The sequence below is a fragment of the Astyanax mexicanus genome, chromosome 16 (assembly GCF_023375975.1).
Source record: "Astyanax mexicanus isolate ESR-SI-001 chromosome 16, AstMex3_surface, whole genome shotgun sequence".
NCBI classification, from domain to species: domain Eukaryota; kingdom Metazoa; phylum Chordata; class Actinopteri; order Characiformes; family Acestrorhamphidae; genus Astyanax; species Astyanax mexicanus.
Window position 1 is genome coordinate 27,695,172 of NC_064423.1, and position 17,566 is coordinate 27,712,737.

Consider the following 17,566-nt stretch of genomic DNA (forward strand, 5'->3'; position numbering starts at 1 on the left):
AATAATCCATACATCCAAAAATGTCTAAATAACACTACCGTCCATAGGCTGTACTCATAACAGTCCTTGTGCATGCCCATCCATGCAAAAAAACAAAACAAAAAAAAAACAATTGCAGTATTATCAATATTTAATGCCATACCTCTGCATACCCATATACGCTGGGTATCCATGAGAGTACACACATTTATGCTTGCTACCAGTAACCATTACTCGGTTACTCTTTTACATTCTGTATAATAACTCTTTCCCTCAAAACACTCTCTCACTCGCTCTTGCTCTCTCTTTCTCTCAGTATTAATTTCTTTGACTAATGTCTGCGTCTCATTAAGTTCAGCGAACTTCTCTGAACCCCCACCAGCCAGTCCCTGCCAGGCTGCAGATTACACTTCAGTTTGCATCATTTCATTTTTCACAAATTAATCGCTGCGTTCATTTCTCCCTCTCTCACCCTGCTGTATTGTTTGAGTAAAGGCCGTTCTCGGTGAGGAGCAGAGATTAAACTGGAGTGAATCTGTCTAATGAGGCCAAATGAAGTTCGTCGCAGAGTTTTTCCCTCCAAAGTTTTTTCCTTTCTTTCAACAGTCGCTCATTTTTGGTCAGTTTTTAAAAATCCCTGTTCAACTTTCTGTTAAAGAGTTAGAGTAATTTCAGCAACTTTTAAAACATTTCTTTAGAGTTCTACATTTGAGCTCAAGATGTTGCTGCTGGTTTTGAACAATCCTATATTCATGAGGTGATTTGGATGGTGAGAAGCAGGAAAAAAGTTTGATGTCTACACTAAACTTCGCTGAATGTATGAAAAATGTCCTGCAGATTTCATAGAACCACACTACCATGTTTAACAGATAAGGTGAATAATTAAATCTGTGGGAAAGGAAAAGGTGAACTCTCCAACGCAAAATTTTTCGGTCCTTTGACTGCATTTTTTGATTAACTGAGCAGTTTCTGTGATGTTAATGATGCTAATACAATAACTACTGCAAACAGAGATATGAAATTGGCTAATTCAGTCTTCCTCTGCCCATAAATACAGTATTAGGGCTGTAGAGAGAGGGCAAGGTAAAATAATGAAGTATTCACTAAAATGACTAGATTTATCTTCTCTGAATGGAGACTACACCACAATGCATGTTTTAAAAGTGCTCTTTACCACATTCTCTGTGCAATTACACATCCTCACCAGATAGGTCTGTAAATCCCCGAAATGTATGCATTTCAAATAACCTGTTTGTTTTGAAAGAAAAATAAAAAAATCAATCGAAAGACTGGACTTTTTGTGCTGTACATAGTTATAATTAGATTTTCTGCTGCGCTCTGCTTGATTTGACTGGTCTGGACACGATCAAAGGTGTCTCGTGTGTCTCTCTGCTGGACACTAAGCCAAAAAAGCCGATTGATCAGTGCAGTGTAAGAACTTTGTTAATGTCACGGCAGCTATTGACCTTCGGTGACCTACAATAATGCTCTCCAGCCAAGCGCAGCTAATTCAGCGAGTAAATCATAATCAGACGCCTTTGATTTTATTGATGGTAAACGGAGCCGGGCGATCGAGTGAGTGAGCGAGTGAACACGGAGGCATGCGGAACAGAAGTGCAGCTTACATTCAGCCCTAATTCATCTAACTTAGTTTCTAATGGATGCCACACAGCCGTTGAGCCGAGGCGTTTCTGGGGACCCTCACATCTCCGGAAGCGACAGCAGAGCTTGAGGGAAAAAAAACGAGCGAAATGAAAATATTCATTTGCCAAGGCTGGCTAACCCTAAACGCCACGCTCTCTGAGTCTACACTTAATTGCACTTGTATTGCCTGAAATAGTGTTCTAGGAGTGTAGCTCTAAGGCAGTTTAGAGAGAGAAAGAGAGAAGGGAGGGAACTAGGGAGAGGAAAGAAAACGAAGGGAAGGGAGAAATTGGAAAAAAGGGAGTAAGATATAGAAAGGGGAGCAGCAGGAGAAGGCCGAGAGAGAATAAGAGGAGAAGGAGCTAAAGGTGACTAGAGAAATGAAAGAATTCTGGGAAAGATGGGTAAAGATAAATAGATGAGGGACAAATATTTAGACGGATTATGTCAGAGGAAAAAGACGGTGAAAAAAATATGAATTATATAAATGGACAGTTGAAAATTTAAATTTGAAAAAGAGTGGGAGAAAGAACAAAATAGAATAATAAACAGATGAATTAATAGATAGAAGGATGATCTATTGAAAAATGGAAGATGGGTAGAAGGAAGGAGGATGTAATGGATGGAAAAAAGGTTTGAAAGTTGGTCTGATTGCAGGATGGAAGTTTTCAAGAATAGATTGAAGGAAAAATGGGTAATGGGAAAATGGATGGAAATTTAATGGAGGGATGGAAGTTTCATGGAATTGATTGAGTGTAAGGATATTGATGGGATGTGTCAAAGGAAAATTGGGTAGATGGAGGGATGGTAATAATGTAAGTAAATGTGGTGAAGTGTAAAGAAGGATTAACAGGTGGATGTAGTTGAGGTGGAAGGGATTGTAAAATAAGTGTGGAATGTAATAAAATATATATTATGATAAATCTCTCACTTACTGTTCTTATTGTTAATGTTCTCCGTTCTGCTGTTTGTGGTTCTCTTGTTCAGATCACTCAGGAAGCGGGTGAGTTCATGATCACATTCCCGTACGGGTACCATGCTGGTTTCAACCACGGCTTCAACTGCGCAGAGTCCACCAACTTCGCCACACTGCGCTGGGTCGACTACGGCAAGATGGCCACACAGGTGGGTAAAACTTATCAAACCAGGTTTCACAAGAATGCAAATTTCCCTATTGTGGATTTTTCTATTTTTTTTCTATAATTGCAAAGTAATGCATTTACAACCTGTTTGGGAAGTATTGTACAGGATAGGGCGGTTTCTCAGTGTGGATCAGGTAAGGGATGTTTAGTCTGTGGAAGCTCCTGTTGAGTTTAAGTCACATAAGGTTAACAGCTAAATGACTTTACGTGTAAAAACGACAGAAGTTACACCTCTGTGTAAAAGACTGAGCCCTATTTTAGCGATCTATAGGTGAGTTGTCAATCGCACACTGTGAAGCTTGATTTAGAACGTATAAGTGTGTCTTTGGTATGGCAAGGACACAGAAATTACACCTTGCGTAACACGTAAAGGGCACGTACTAATTCTCTCCTTAAATCATGGGTGTATTTTGGGCGCAACATGAAATAAACCAAGCAGTCACTTTTCCCGTTGAGGGATTTTGGCAATAGCAATAAATGTGTGACTAACTGTTATCAGAGTTTAAAGCAGTCGTGGCTTACCTGTGTTTTTCGTTGCAAAGATAGCAGTACGCCAGAAATTTACCTGAACAAACCTCACTTCCACTTCCTCCGGTGTAGATAAATTCACAAGCTCTGTTGCTATTAAACGACACAGGGGCAAGACGCAAAAACAGATTGCTGGCCCTGGAGTTACAATTCTGATTTATCTACCATCTAATACAAACATATTTCATACCCCCAAATTAGCATAATATAACAACAGGTCTGAACCATCACTCCTCTCAGCCTGTGTGTGCAGTTGTCCAGTGATCTGACTTGTTGATGCTCTCTGATACGGCAAGATTTACAATGTTCTCTAAACATGAACTGAGGTATAGAAAGTGCTTCAGCTTTAGAAGACAGTAATGGGTTCTAGCTTTTTTTTCTGTGTTCTGCTCAGTGGTGTGTGCAGGTGTTAGATCAGTACATGACGCAGAGAACTGCAGGACTGTGTGACTGTGCTTTGCTGTAAATAGCGCTGACTTCACCCGTTGTCTGGTTGAACTGCACCAGCAGGGGGTGCTACAGTGCTGGACAAAGTGCAGGACAACAATTTGGTCTTCTGTCTCTCCCTTGCTCTCACACTGATGCTCTTTGTTCTTCATCTTGTATGTTTTGTTGGTTCTCTTATCTCCTTTTTTTCATTCGCTTTCTCTTTATTCCCCTGCTTTTTCTTACTGGTTCATTAAGATATTTTAACCTTAAGCAATAAAAGGTAGCAGTAAAGAGATTTGAGATTTGAGAGCTATTAAAATTATTCTAAGATAGATTTAATATTTTCTTATTTTATTTTCTTATTTCTTCTGAAACCATAGGTTTTAAAATTTGTGTATTCTGTTGTTGTTATCGTATCTATCGTCAAGGGATGGTTTTATTCTAGATTTTGAGCATTTCTGTAAGGATCTGATTGATTTTTGTGACAAAAGCATTAGTTGAGTACTGGATGTTGTATAATTGCCACCCCACCTCATCGCCAAATTTCCAACTCATCACAAAGTACTGGATAGTCCACTACCAGCTCATATCCAAGCCCATGCCCATATATATCTACCATAATTATTATAGAACAAAGATGTTTACAGACAAGCAGTATTTTTTCCTCTATATTATCCCCCCTTCTCTCTCTTTCTCTCTCCCTCCCCCCACATCTGTTGTCAGTAAAGTGCGTGAAATGGGAGACCAGTACACTGAGTCATTATTTCAGATTTGTCTCTGCTTCTCTTAATGGAGGAGCTCATTAGTGGACTCATTCTAAAGACTGGCTGCAGGGCTACACACACACACACACACACACACACACACACACACATGGAAGGGATTTTGTTTTAAATGGCAGAGAGATGATGTCCACTTAGCACACATGACCGCTGCCTTGCTCAGAAACAGACATGCCTGAATGATGGTAAATATATTTACTGCTAATTAGGGGCTAATTTGTTAGACCTGTGACTGTGTTCAGACCTCCTTGTACATTAAAGCTCTTCAGATTTATATAAAGGTCAAGATAGATATTTCTTAGACTGCTATAAATCGGTTTGTATGGCTACCGGTTTCAGTGGAACTGCAGAGAACGCACTGCTTCTTTGATATGGTCATCTTCATGTGTCTGGTTATGATGGCAGTGGGAAGACCCTTAACAATGTTGATAATTTAATTTCACTGCAGATGGAGATGGAGATAGCCAGATCATCCACATGCTCCATCCTTCTACTGGTGCAGCCATTAACCAGGGAGTGTCTGAGAGGGAGAGAGAGCATGTCCCAGAGTGAGAGAAAAAAGAAAGAGAGAGAGAGAGAGAGAAATGCCTAATCATCCTCTGATCATTTAACCTCATTATGAACAGGAGCGATGCTCTGGCCTCATTGCGTTCTGAAGCCTGAAGGACAGAACCTTTGTTTTTTCCAGTGTTTATACACACACTAATAGAGATGTGTATGTGTGTGTAAAACTACTTGGGTGCTTCCTGATGCATCGAACTGAAGCTGGCTATTTAACTTGATTGTGGAAAGTAGAAATCAATCGCGATAATAAAGAGTTAAAAGTGTTTTCCCATTTTTAAATCCATTATAAAATTATTGGAGTGATTAAGTGTTCCTAACAAAAGAGAAATTGCTCAACCCTTTACAATTGCTTAAGTTTTGTGTAGCGTTTACATATAGAAACACACAAAACATATGACCATTGTTATGGCTATTTAAAAATAAGCAATGTTTTTTTCATACAGTTGAGCAGTAGAACCAACCAGAACAATTCTAATTAATTCTTTAGACAAAAAAATCTCAATAAAACTAATTTAAACTAATAAATCTATAACACCTTTTAAGACTAAACAACTATTTAAAATAAACAGCCTATGGCCTTTATTAATAAGTAGAAAACTTTATATTATTGTAAAAATTAAATTTTGGCCAACCCATAAATCGTAGAAGTTAGTTCAGTGAAGGTAGCCACTATTAAAATTTGAAAGCTATTAAAATTGCCCAAGTAAAATGCTGTATTAATTCATTTATAATTTATTTATAAAAAATGAACACTCTTGAAATAAGCCATCATCCTAAAAGGGTTGGATAAATGTTTACCACAATTTTACCACGAGTGCAGATGATTTAATCAAAAAAGTCTCATTTTGCAAAAAAAAAGTCGTTGGGTAATTATTTTAGAAAGGTAACGATATACATTATTATTATATAAGGATGTAATCTAAAAAAAAAAATGTAAATGTAATACATCACATTACTTATTTTTGAGGTTAGCAGGCAATGCAGGATAATACACAGACATGCCAGAATTCATGGAATAGCAGTAAATAAGGGGAGATTGTGTGAGGCCTGATAGTCGGTTCAAGACAGACAGGACATTCCATTTCTGAAAGTTGTGCAGGAATACATTCCTCAGTTTACTGGGAGTACTTCATAGAAAGCATCACCACCCACAGTGGACAGTGCAATAGGTGGCATGTCAGTTTACGTAAGTGTACTATCAACAACATATGAACAGTGTTTGAGCAGAAAGTGTCGATTGATGTGTATATATGCCTGCGTTGCCAGATCCTCTGAGGAATGTCCTTTCCTCACATTTTCCCATCTTTTTGTTTTCTCTCCGTCTGCAGTTCAGCACAGAAGGTAGAAAATACAGTAGCTTCAATCAGTGCTGCTCTGGAGATGTAGTGTTGATATTGCTTTTGTGGCTAGCGCTTGTTGTTGTGGTTATTAACACAACACAACACACACACATGCACGCACACACACACACACAACTGTATAGAGCTGTTCACTCTTGCCTGTCTTTGCAGTGAAATGTTTTCCGTAATTGAACACAAGGTTCGCAGTGCAGCGGAACAAATAAAGGCCGTCCGTAATACAGTGAGCCGACCCTCTGGAGAAAATGAGTTTTATTTTCATCACTCTTCTCTTTTCCTCTCCCTTTTCCTCTCTTTTTCCACTCTGCTGCTGATAAGTGCTCCCTCAGTGTGATGTGCTTGCCTGCTGTTAGTGCAGAGAGAAAGCACCTGCCAGGCCAGACCGCAGACTAACGCGAGCTCCGTGGTGGAATCCATCACCTGCACGCGGAGGCTGCTATTCTTGTAGTGTTTGTGTCGCACCTGTTCAGGGCGGTGTTGGAGGCTGATTCAGTTCCATGTGAAACCGAGGGAGGTGAGGGAGTCACGATTTAGCATTTAATGATAATCACACTTTCGAAACTTCACTACAAGGCATGTTTCCAGGTTGGCGTCTATTTTTCTGCTTTTATTTGTTTTTAACACTTGTAAGTTAGCCAACATATTTAGGAGAGAATGTGAGATTCTTTGTCATTTTTTCTTACTTTTCTTTAAAGAAGTGGAAGAAAAACAATGCCATATTAATTTGTAAGTACACCCTGAAATGCCAAAAGTCATGGGACAGAGAAATTATGTTCTTTGATGTTTGCCAAGCCCCTAGGAAAGCTAAAGAGGCTGCACTGACTTGCGGGTAACATGTAATTTGTGACTTGTTTGTTCACATGGACAATTCTTGCCAGTTGCCGTAGGTCACGATCATTGCAACCAACTGCACTTTCCACGGTGGGTAGTTATGCCTTCTATAATGTATTACATGGTTTCAATATGTGCAAGTGTTTTGAGGCATATGGAGCCCTCCAGTATAGTTTTTTCCTATCCTGAACTCTTGTTTCTGAATTCAATGAAATTGAAATCCACTGAAATTTCTGAAATCAAATCCTCACAGTAATCCTAAGTAATCCTCAGTAATCTAAAAGAAAGTGCTACCTAAACAGTGGACAGTTACTTCAACAAATTCTTTACCATTTTCATAGCCGATTACCCACTCATTAGGACTCCCCCTATCACTAGTAATGCCCCAACACACCAAAAGGGTGAAGACTAACACATGCTTTTTTTTGATACATGTGAAGTCAGCCACCGCTTCTTTTCGAGCTGCTGCTGATGTAGCATTGCCGAGCAGTCGAGCAGTGTGCTCAGAGCAAAGCGCAGCGTCTCGCTTCCGATACATCAGCTCACAGACGCCCTGTGCTGCAGACATCACCCTAGGAGTGATGTGGGGAGAGGGCGCCATCTACCCACCTGGAGGGAGCAGGGCCAATTTTGCTCCCTCTGAGCGCCGGCAGCTTGATGGCAAAGGGTTCGAACCTGTGTCCTCCCGCTCATAGTGGCAGCGCTTTAGACTGCTGGACCACTCTGCGCCCCTTAATCAGGTCAATGTTGGTATCAATTCACTCCAGTCCTGATTTCAGACAGGTTTTTAGTGGTGCAGTCTTCTCCTCATGTGGGGAGCCTGACCTAATGAAGGTCTGCGCTGTGGAGTCGATATCATGCTTCCTCTGAGGTGACGTGGAATCCTTTCAGCTCATTCATGTTCAGTTGCTTTGAGAGGAGCTTCTTCTCTAATGATGATATGGAATAAAAGCTTGCCGGGTCCAAACAGAAGGAGCTGAGAGCGCACAATTATTCCAGATCATAGACTTTCAACAGCCCTCCTTTTGTTGATTGTATGAAGCTAATTCTCAGTGAATCACACACCATTGTGTCCACTAGAACTCCGATTGCAGTCTTCAAAGGCCGTGCTGGGCCTGGTGATTTCCAGATGAACGCTTTAATTCCACTGGATATATTTCAGTAGGTTTGGTTTCATCAGTTTGTAATATGTGTCTGATTTTATATTGTTGTGCAGTTTGTACCTCATACAGTTTGTATCATCAACCATTTTCAATCTAGGAGAGTGTAGAGCTATGGGTGTTCTGTCTGTAGGCACAGCAGCAACTCTTACATCAGCAGGCTGAAAATAAACACTAGAAGCTTCTTGTTTAATTAGTGCTGGACTGGAGAGTCTCGGTTGAAGCCCTTCTGGATAAATAAAGCCTCTGTTTGTTCTTTTTCCCTGTTTCTGTTTAAAAAAACGCCCTCGTAGCTTGGTTAGAACGCAAATATGAATCTTGATGAAAATGAAAAATCTTCTCCCTGATCTCAGATCAGTGTTTGTCATCAACAAGACACATGACAACATTGCCACACCTGCATACATTTTAAAAGAGATGTAAAGCATTGTAACTGTTTCTTTTTTGTGGTGAACAGTTACATACACACACATGCATGTTGCATTGCTTTATTATTTATTGCTAATATTTTGTCAAGCCATTAGTGAAATGGAAGTGTCTCAGTCCTCCCCTAGGTCTGACCTATATCTGTTGTTTGGAATAATTGAAGTACCTGACTGCCCACCAAATGTCACTGGTGTGGATGATTATTCAAACGTCCCCCAAGATGGAATCTCTTTCCATATTAATTCTTTCATTTGGTTCAATCTCCTAAAAGAGCCTCTCTTTTTCCATCTGTAGTAAAAAGCAATGGTCCATCTGCATCTCCCTTGTAGCTGAAAGCAGTTTCTGTTAGCAAGTTGTATCATGAGAGCTTTAGCCTGTACTAGTCTCGATCACTTTACCACTCAAGTCACAAATACTTTCTGCCTTGAAGCACAGCTGCACACAGGCCACTGAGTATGAATCTAAGCGCAGAGACGTTAAATGTTAATGTTTAAAACACCCATCCTTACTAGTGGTTGTGATAATTTACCCAGTTCACTAACTGTAGCTAAAGCTCTGTGCTACAGCTTAAGGCATCTACCCTGTAGTCCTTCTGAGCTTGAAGCTATTTTTGTCTATCAAACACATTGTTTGTATTTACTTATGTTACGTTTACTTAAGTTGGAATTTTATCTAATGCTGTTTCTGCTGCAGTTTGTATTTCAGTTCATATACTTGTCTCTGAGTTTAAAGTTTAGCACTCTTGAATAAACTATGTTAAGATAGATAAATTGACTTTCCAGAGCACCGTAAAGTTATCCATTTATATCCATTTAATCAATTCAATTTAAATTTTTCAATTTTATTTATTTATATAGCGCTTTTTACAACAAAGGTTGTCACAAAGCCGCTTTACAGGAAAAACAGGTCCACGCCTCTTATGAGCAGCACCACAGAGATGCCATTTTTTATGGTGACACAGTGGCAAGGAAAAACTCCCTTTAAGAGGAAGAAACCTTGGAAGGAACCAAGACTCAGTCCGAGGAATCCAGCCTACTCGGGTTGACCCGCTCAGTACAAACAACAAACAAATAACAGAACAAAACAGTACAGAGAATTAATGTGAACTATGGCTAATATAACAGGTACTAATTTATGAATATAAGAATGTGATGGGCACAAACTATAGAGCTATGGCTAATACAGAAACAGATACTGAGTGTGTTAATGGTAATCAGTGCAGGGTTGCAGAGCCGGAGAACAACACAGCGGGCAGTGGAGAGCCAGGCTGGGAACATCAGGAACAGGGCATCTCCATACATGTAAAAGAGATAGATAGAGAAAACAGAAAGCAAAGGAAGAGAAAAAAAGCAGAAGTTAGAAGGGTTGTGAAATAATTCTGATGAGTAGAAGGACAGGGCTGATTCCTGAAAGCTGGAACCACAGACGGACACATCCAGGAAGACCGGCCGGCCAGGCGTCTCAGCACATGTCAGAAAGACAGAGAGAGAGAACAGAGAGGGGAGGGAAGAAAAAGGGGTTAGAATGGTTTTATAAAACTCTGCTGGAGTGGGATGGGCACTGGTAGCAGCAGCTCAGGACATGGGGAGAGAAAGAGAAAGCAGATGATTAGGACAGGGTTTATATTTGCTGGATAAGCTGTAAGAGGAAGAAAATTGTAATGAGACATTACTCAAAAGCTTGAGCAAATAGAAATGTTTTGAGTCTAGATTTAAAGATTGCGAGTGTGTCTGAGTCCCGTATATTAATAGGGAGGCTATTCCAAAGTAATCCGAACTAAAGATCACTAGGCTTTATAACATGTTAACCAATGTCTCTCTGTTATCTGTCTCCATAGTGCTCGTGTCGTAAGGACATGGTGAAGATCTCTATGGACGTTTTTGTCCGCTGCCTGCAGCCTGACCGCTATGACCTGTGGAAGCAGGGCAAGGACACAGCGCCACTGGACCACCTGAAGCCCACTGAACTTACCAGCCCTGAGCTGGAGCACTGGAGGAAGAACCGGGTCACCTTCAGAGAGAAGATGCTTCGCAGGTGAGAATGAACAGCAGTGATTTCCTTTATTTTACGAAAGGACAGTGCTTTTAGAACATGCTCTCATTTTCATGATTTTAAGAAGCTAAATATTCAGATTTGTCAATTCATTTAATTGAGCTGATGTCATTTTATGTGGTTAAAATGTATTTGTTTGGTAACTTTTGACTTTGTTAGCAAGAAAGCTGATTTAATAATAGCCATTTTCATTTTGTGGAGTTATTAAACTCTGGTTCAAACTTGTGCTATTAATAATAAATGTAGAACCTGTAAATGAACTAAAGCTCAGACTTAAAACTTGTTCTTAATAATCAGTTTAAATGGTGTGAATGGACTTGTGAATGGACTTGCACCAGTTCTTCTACATTTTAAACCATTTTCGTGACCTATACATTTCATAAATGTTTCAAAATGATTCAGCATCGTTTGTGGCCTGTGTTCCTTCAGAACTCAGCAGAAAGTGAAGCAGCTGCGTAGGCTGAAGCTGGAGGAGCTGAAGCTGCTGGCTGATGAGGGCATTGAGCTGGACGTGGCTGATTATCAGCAGCGTGTGGAGGAGAAGGAGGCTCTGAGGAGGCAGCAGAAGGAGGAGAAGATGGCCAGGGAGGCACTGGAGACCTTGGAGGCTCTGGAGAGAGAGGAGCAGGAGGCAGCCCTACGTGAAGAAGGTGAGCTTCAGAACATGAAGGTAGAACCCCTGTGCAGGTATGGAGTGCTCCCAGAAAATGAAGCTGCTGAAGCTGGGTAAACTGTAGCTCAGTAAGAGCAAACATGATCAGTTTCCTCCTTCAGTCAGCCTCAACATCTGGTGTATGAAGTAGCATTGTTCTCAAAGTCCCATGACCACTTAAGCCAGGCATTTACTCATATGCCAAAACCTTTAAACACCTCTAGTTAAATGTAATGCTAGTTTATTCTAGCACAACTTTTTAAATTGTATGATGGCATTAAACTTGCTCTGAGGAACACAAACGTCTTTGATTTTGGATACTTAAAGTGTTTACATTAGAGGTCTTTTTGCTAAAAGTTAAGGGAACGGTTATTAAAAATATAATTTGGCCACATAGTGTCACACCAAAGATTAAAAAGAACAGGACTGAAAACTGGATTCAAGGATCAGATTTGAATATTTCTGATCTTCACTTTTAAAAGTAAAGGTGCTTCAGATGCTTTTTTTGGGATTTATTAGTTGCTACAGAACTATATTTGTAATGAGGATTAAAATTTATTCCATTAATATATTTATATTATTTTTGCAAAGACAACGAAGTAAAGAAAGAAGAAGGAGAGGCTAAAGAAGGAGACCAGGAAGGACAGAACGGAGAAAAGAAGAAGAAGAAAAAGAAGAAGAAGAAGCTGGCACTGCCTGAACAGGGCGGCTTCCAGCAGGCGTTTGAGCAGTTTACCTCATCCAGGGTTGCAGATGGTCAGAATAATGGAAACACAGTCACTGATCCAGGCCTACAGGTGAATTTTCTTTGTTTGTAGAACAGCAACATTTTACTCAGTCTACAGCTGAATTGTGCAGTGTTCCTAAATGTAAATCTTACACTATGGAAAGTGGATTTTTAATACACGTTCAAATACATTCAGAACAAAGTTACATTTTTCTGAATGTGTCTGATTTGATTTCCAACCTGTAGTCCAACTCCTTCCAGAAAATGAAGATGGCCGTGGAGGTGAAGAAGAGTCGCAGACATCCTTTCAGCAAGCCACCCACACACACCCCACTCTTCATTGTTAAACAGGAGGCTTCCAGCGATGAGGGTACGTCTTGTTTTTTACTGAAACAGTCTTGCTGTTTTTTTATGTTTTTAAAGAGAAAGTCCACTTATTTATAGTCTTTAAATCCTTGGTTAAACAATTCTGGCATCCAGTGGCATATTTGTAATCATGTAATTATAGCTTTTAAGGGTCTTTTAACTTTTCTGACAAAATGTCTGACAAAAAAAACATATGTAATGGCAATTCATTGTACATATACAGTAGTCAAAATCTGTATATAAAAAAATAAACACAGCAGTTAGTCAAACCCCTTGGTAGCATTTGCCGAGGTCTGTAATGTTTCCCTTATCGCCATGAATACCAGCAGTTTAAAATTCCAGTTGAACAAAATCCACATAGAAAATATTGACTCCATTTACTCAGTCTTATAATGTTTATTGGCAGTTAATCCAGCCATCCAGATTCATTAATTTGCACTCATGCCTGAAGTTACACTGCCGGTCCAAAGCTTATATACCTTGAGACATTCTGAATACCAGGTTTTGTAACAGGTATTCCATCTGTGCAAAAGGTGCATAAAAGTGGCATGATTCATATAATAATGCTTCCAAGGGATTAAGTTAAAATCGTAAAATAAAACTGCAATTAATCTACTGATGGTTAATATTTCTGGAGGACAGATTCTGTAAGGGTGCAGACAAATTGATGCCACATCTTTCCTTAAATGAAAAAATGGACAATGAGGAGAAAAAAGTGAAACTTGCTAGTTGCAGATGTCCAACTAATTCAGGTGGTAAACCTGTGCTGTTGTAGTAGCATTTAATACAGTTTGGCACTCTTTCACATTCTACCCCATTGTCCATTAACTAATAACTCACTTTAAAGTAAATCAGTTTAGAATCAGATGCTTTAAATTTGTGAAATTTAGTGTGATATTTACCTCTGAAAATCCTAATAGATCTGAAAATATTTTTAACAAGTTGGGTGGATAGTTTTCAAATTCTGAAGGCATCTCTATTTTCTCTCTCTCTCTCTCTCTCTCTTTCTGCCCGTCTCTCTCTCCCACCCTCTATTGTCTCTTTCACTTACTTGGTACCTTTTCACCTTTCTGTCTTTCCACTTTCTTTGCCTCTCTGCTGCGACTGACACACATTGATCTGAGGATCATGACTCCCAATTACCTGCTTTCAAAGTCACTTTGAGTCTTCAGTAGGAGGACATCTGCAACTGCTCTGTGATAGAAGGAGAGAGCGTGTCAGTGAGAGAAGAGGAGGGAGGACAGTGGGGATTATGAAGAGGGAAGAAAGAGAACATGTGGTTAGGAGTGCGGGGTTAACCAGTTGCCTTCCCCTGCTGTGTGGTTCTGGGAGAATATGGTTGAGCATAGTTGGCATAGTGCACCGGAGATTACCTCCCACTGATATATATGGTAGAGCCACCGGTTGTAAGACCTTTCTACCGTAACATCTGGCTGTCAAAGTGTCTATAATTAAGAGCAAAGATGATCTTCAGTCAGAGCAGGAGGATCTGAAGCTAGATTACAACACACAATTAAGCAACATTTGCCACCATTCTCTGCATCACACCATCATGACTGTTAAAAAAAATAAAAAAATAAATTTTAAGAATGTGTTTCTTTCCCCCTGTAGAGCTATACTCAGGGCTGCCAGAGGGGGGCGATGTGGGGCAGGAGGCCAAGAAACCAGAGGAGGGTCTCCTGTGGCAGAACCGCTCACCCAACTTCCTGGCGGAGAAGCAGTTCAATGCTGCCATGGCGACCATTGAGCCTCACTGTGCCGTCTGTATGCTCTTCTGTCCATACTCACAGGTAGCGGCCACGATAACCACATGATGTTTATTTCTAACCGCTATTTAACGAATGATAATGTCTTGGGCATCAGGCAGACTACTTATGATGACCAAGACATTTTATGCCAAACCCCTCGGAATGAGTTCAGATTTTATGGAGATTTTGGAAAAACAGATTTTTTTTTGACTAATATTGTTAAACAATAATTTTGATATAAAACTTCTATTTATTATATTCCTTTAATTTTCTGTTGATCTCTTTGCCTGTGATTTTTGCTGCTGATCTACAGGCATTTGTACCAATACTTCATTACCTTACTTAAGTAGAAATTTTGGTTATCTATATTTTACTGGGGTAATTAATTCTCAGGCAACTTTTCACTTTTACTCCTAACATTTTCACACAGTTATCTGTACTTTCTACTCCTTACATTTTAAAAATGACCTCGTTACTTTTACTTCAGTTTTTCATGCCGTCTTATAAAAAAAACAAACAAAAAAAAAACAACAATTCAGATAAATCTCTCCATCCAATCTGATTGGGGTTGGGTGAGAAGTATAAACATATACCATTTCAACACCCTATTGGTTTATACATAATCCATCTCACCTGCGCAAGTCAGGGGCACACTCCAGCAACAACATAGCAGATGTATGTTTTCAAGTATGAAGATGATTCGTGCAGAGACTCAAGAGAACTTGAATGAAATGTCCCAACTTCTTTAATATATTTATGTTCTACTAAAATGCATTCATTCTCAACGGGCACATATGCAGCTGAAACACGAAGCCAAATCTTTCAAAGTTAACATTTTAATAAATAATATTATAGTCATAACCCTATAGGAACCTGTGGCACGGCCTAAGCTTTTGTTCATAATGGTATTTTTCCCCTTAACGTTATTTTTACACTTTTATACTTTTAATTGTCTTTGAAGTCATTTTACATGAGTAAAACTTTTCAGTAGATACATCAACTACTACTGAAGAATTTTTAAACCCTATTATCTATAATATATTAATGCATTAATGCTTTTTACAACTTTCTTCTTTCAATAAATTAGTTTTATCCTGCTACCCCTTCCCTTGCTGGGTATGCTTGGGTAAAATAGTATGCCGGGCTCATATTTTTTATCTAAACAGTTTAAGGTATTTAAAACAAACAACTACTCAAAATATAAACTTCATTTTTTTCTTCACCTGAAAGCAAAGCAAATTACAACTTAACCTGTAGGTGTAAGATTTTTTTTCAATAAGATCATTATAACAGATGGTGTTTGTAGTTTTGCTCATTTAACAGTTTTTTTTTTATGCATGTTTAAGCAGTGCATCTGTAGCAGTGTGTAACTAACTGTATTTCTGTGTTTTGTATTTTTTGTGTGCAGCCTCATAAGGAACCCCCTGCCGTGGCCAAGTCTCTGTGCGGAACTCGAACCCGGCCGCTGGTTCCTGAGATGTGCTTTAGCGCCGGAGCAGAGAATACAGAGCCTCTGCCCTCCAGTGCCCGCATCGGAGAGGACGGCACCAGTGTCCTGCTGGCCTGCACCAGCTGCAACCTGCAAGTTCACGCTAGTGAGTATTCCACCTGGACCTACACCCTACTGCAGTTACTGCAGACTACCATACACCCTGCATTTACAAGATCTTTTATTATGTGAGGAGTAGACAATTCTCTCCAAGGCTGACACTTGATAGAAACCACCACCTTGTGGCTCTACCTGCTGGAGTCCAGTTGGAGACTGTACCGCTGTTTTAATTATGGAAAAAGCTCACCTGAACTTGCCATTACATGCTGACTTTGCAACATACTACTTGAAAAAATTAAGAAGATACTTCCTTTACTGATGAAACACTAAACAGATTTACACTGTCACACAGTAAAATGTCTATCAAACTCTATTTCTCATTGTTTTGGAACACATGGATGCAGCTCTTGTATATCTTGTTTGCTATTATTAATTTATAAAATTGATATTCCTGTTGACTGCATATGTAACACAAATTTTATACGTCATTTTGTAGGGTGCTTTGTACATTCATTTGGTGGCTGCTCACATGGGCACATTTATTGCAGATGTATTTCACTTATTTTCAGAATGGTCAGACTAAAGCTTTAGTTGCTACTTTTGCACTAATGTGGACAATTTAACTACAGATTTGTAGTATAATATTTTCGTTTTTACATCCATTATACACCTTTTTCACCCTGTTTTTCTTGACACTGATATGGTGGTATATCAGACACAACAGTACTGCTGGAGTTTTAAACACCTCATTGTCACCTTGGTTGTATTTTAGTAATTAAAGCTGATGTTAAAGCTGTTTTGTCACTTCTCTGCTCAGAAATGCTTCTGCTTTCAGTGTGGAAACAAAATTAAATGGATTGCTACTTGAATTTAAAGTGATTTGCATATTTGTAGTTGATGCCACATCTTTCCTCAAAGGAAAAAGGAAAAAAAAAAAAAAAAAGGAAAAAAGTGATTTGTAGAAACATTGTAACTGTAGGTGTCCCATTAATATAGGCGGTAACCCTGGGCTGTTGCTGTAGCATTTTTGTACTGTATGGTCGCTTCCACATTCCTCCCCATCGTCCATGTTTGTAGAACACTTCCCCAGTAGAGCCGGCTCCTCTTCCCACGCTGTGTATTAATCACCGCTTCCTGCTCGTCTCTCCTCGCCGGCCAGACAGCAGTCCTCTTCCTGGCACCACAGTGTCAGTCAAACGATTCCAGCCAATTTGCTGCCACTCGGGCTGAACCTTGAAAGTCTGTATTTACTTTGACAAACATTCTGCTTCTGCACAGATTTGAGGCAGAGGGGCAGCGAAGAAAACGAGGGAAAAAGTAGTTTGTTTAGTTTGTGCTTCTCCTCGGGCTGAGTGTAAGCTGCGTAGCCAATTAGAGAGAAGTGTGTGTGTGTGTGTGTACGGCTCACTGAGGTGACACTGCAATATGATTGCTCTCTGCAGCATTAAATGCACACCGTTGTTGTTTGTGTGTGTGCGCGCGCGTGTGTGTATATGTGCAGTCCACACAAGCTGCATACACACTGTCCACTCTGAACAAACTTGTAAAACTACACAAACACACACTTCCAGCTGGGGTGGTAATTGATGTGGATATTTAGATGTGGATGTTGCAGACTTTGGGATTTGT

At 39.7% G+C, this 17,566-nt stretch overlaps 1 protein-coding gene across 2 annotated transcripts in view; it reads left to right on the plus strand.

Moving 5' to 3' along the window:
- kdm4b (lysine (K)-specific demethylase 4B) overlaps window positions 1-17,566 on the plus strand; it is a 54,311-nt gene that overhangs the window by 26,960 nt on the left and 9,785 nt on the right. The window contains exons 8-14 of one of the 2 annotated variants that reach the window (XM_007246180.4): window positions 2,611-2,748; window positions 10,681-10,877; window positions 11,325-11,545; window positions 12,139-12,344; window positions 12,521-12,644; window positions 14,252-14,430; window positions 15,797-15,983. In XM_007246180.4, the coding sequence (XP_007246242.3) occupies window positions 2,611-2,748; window positions 10,681-10,877; window positions 11,325-11,545; window positions 12,139-12,344; window positions 12,521-12,644; window positions 14,252-14,430; window positions 15,797-15,983 (1,252 nt within the window). The remainder of the gene's footprint in view (window positions 1-2,610; window positions 2,749-10,680; window positions 10,878-11,324; window positions 11,546-12,138; window positions 12,345-12,520; window positions 12,645-14,251; window positions 14,431-15,796; window positions 15,984-17,566) is intronic. The other variant, XM_007246181.4, reaches the window with a different exon arrangement.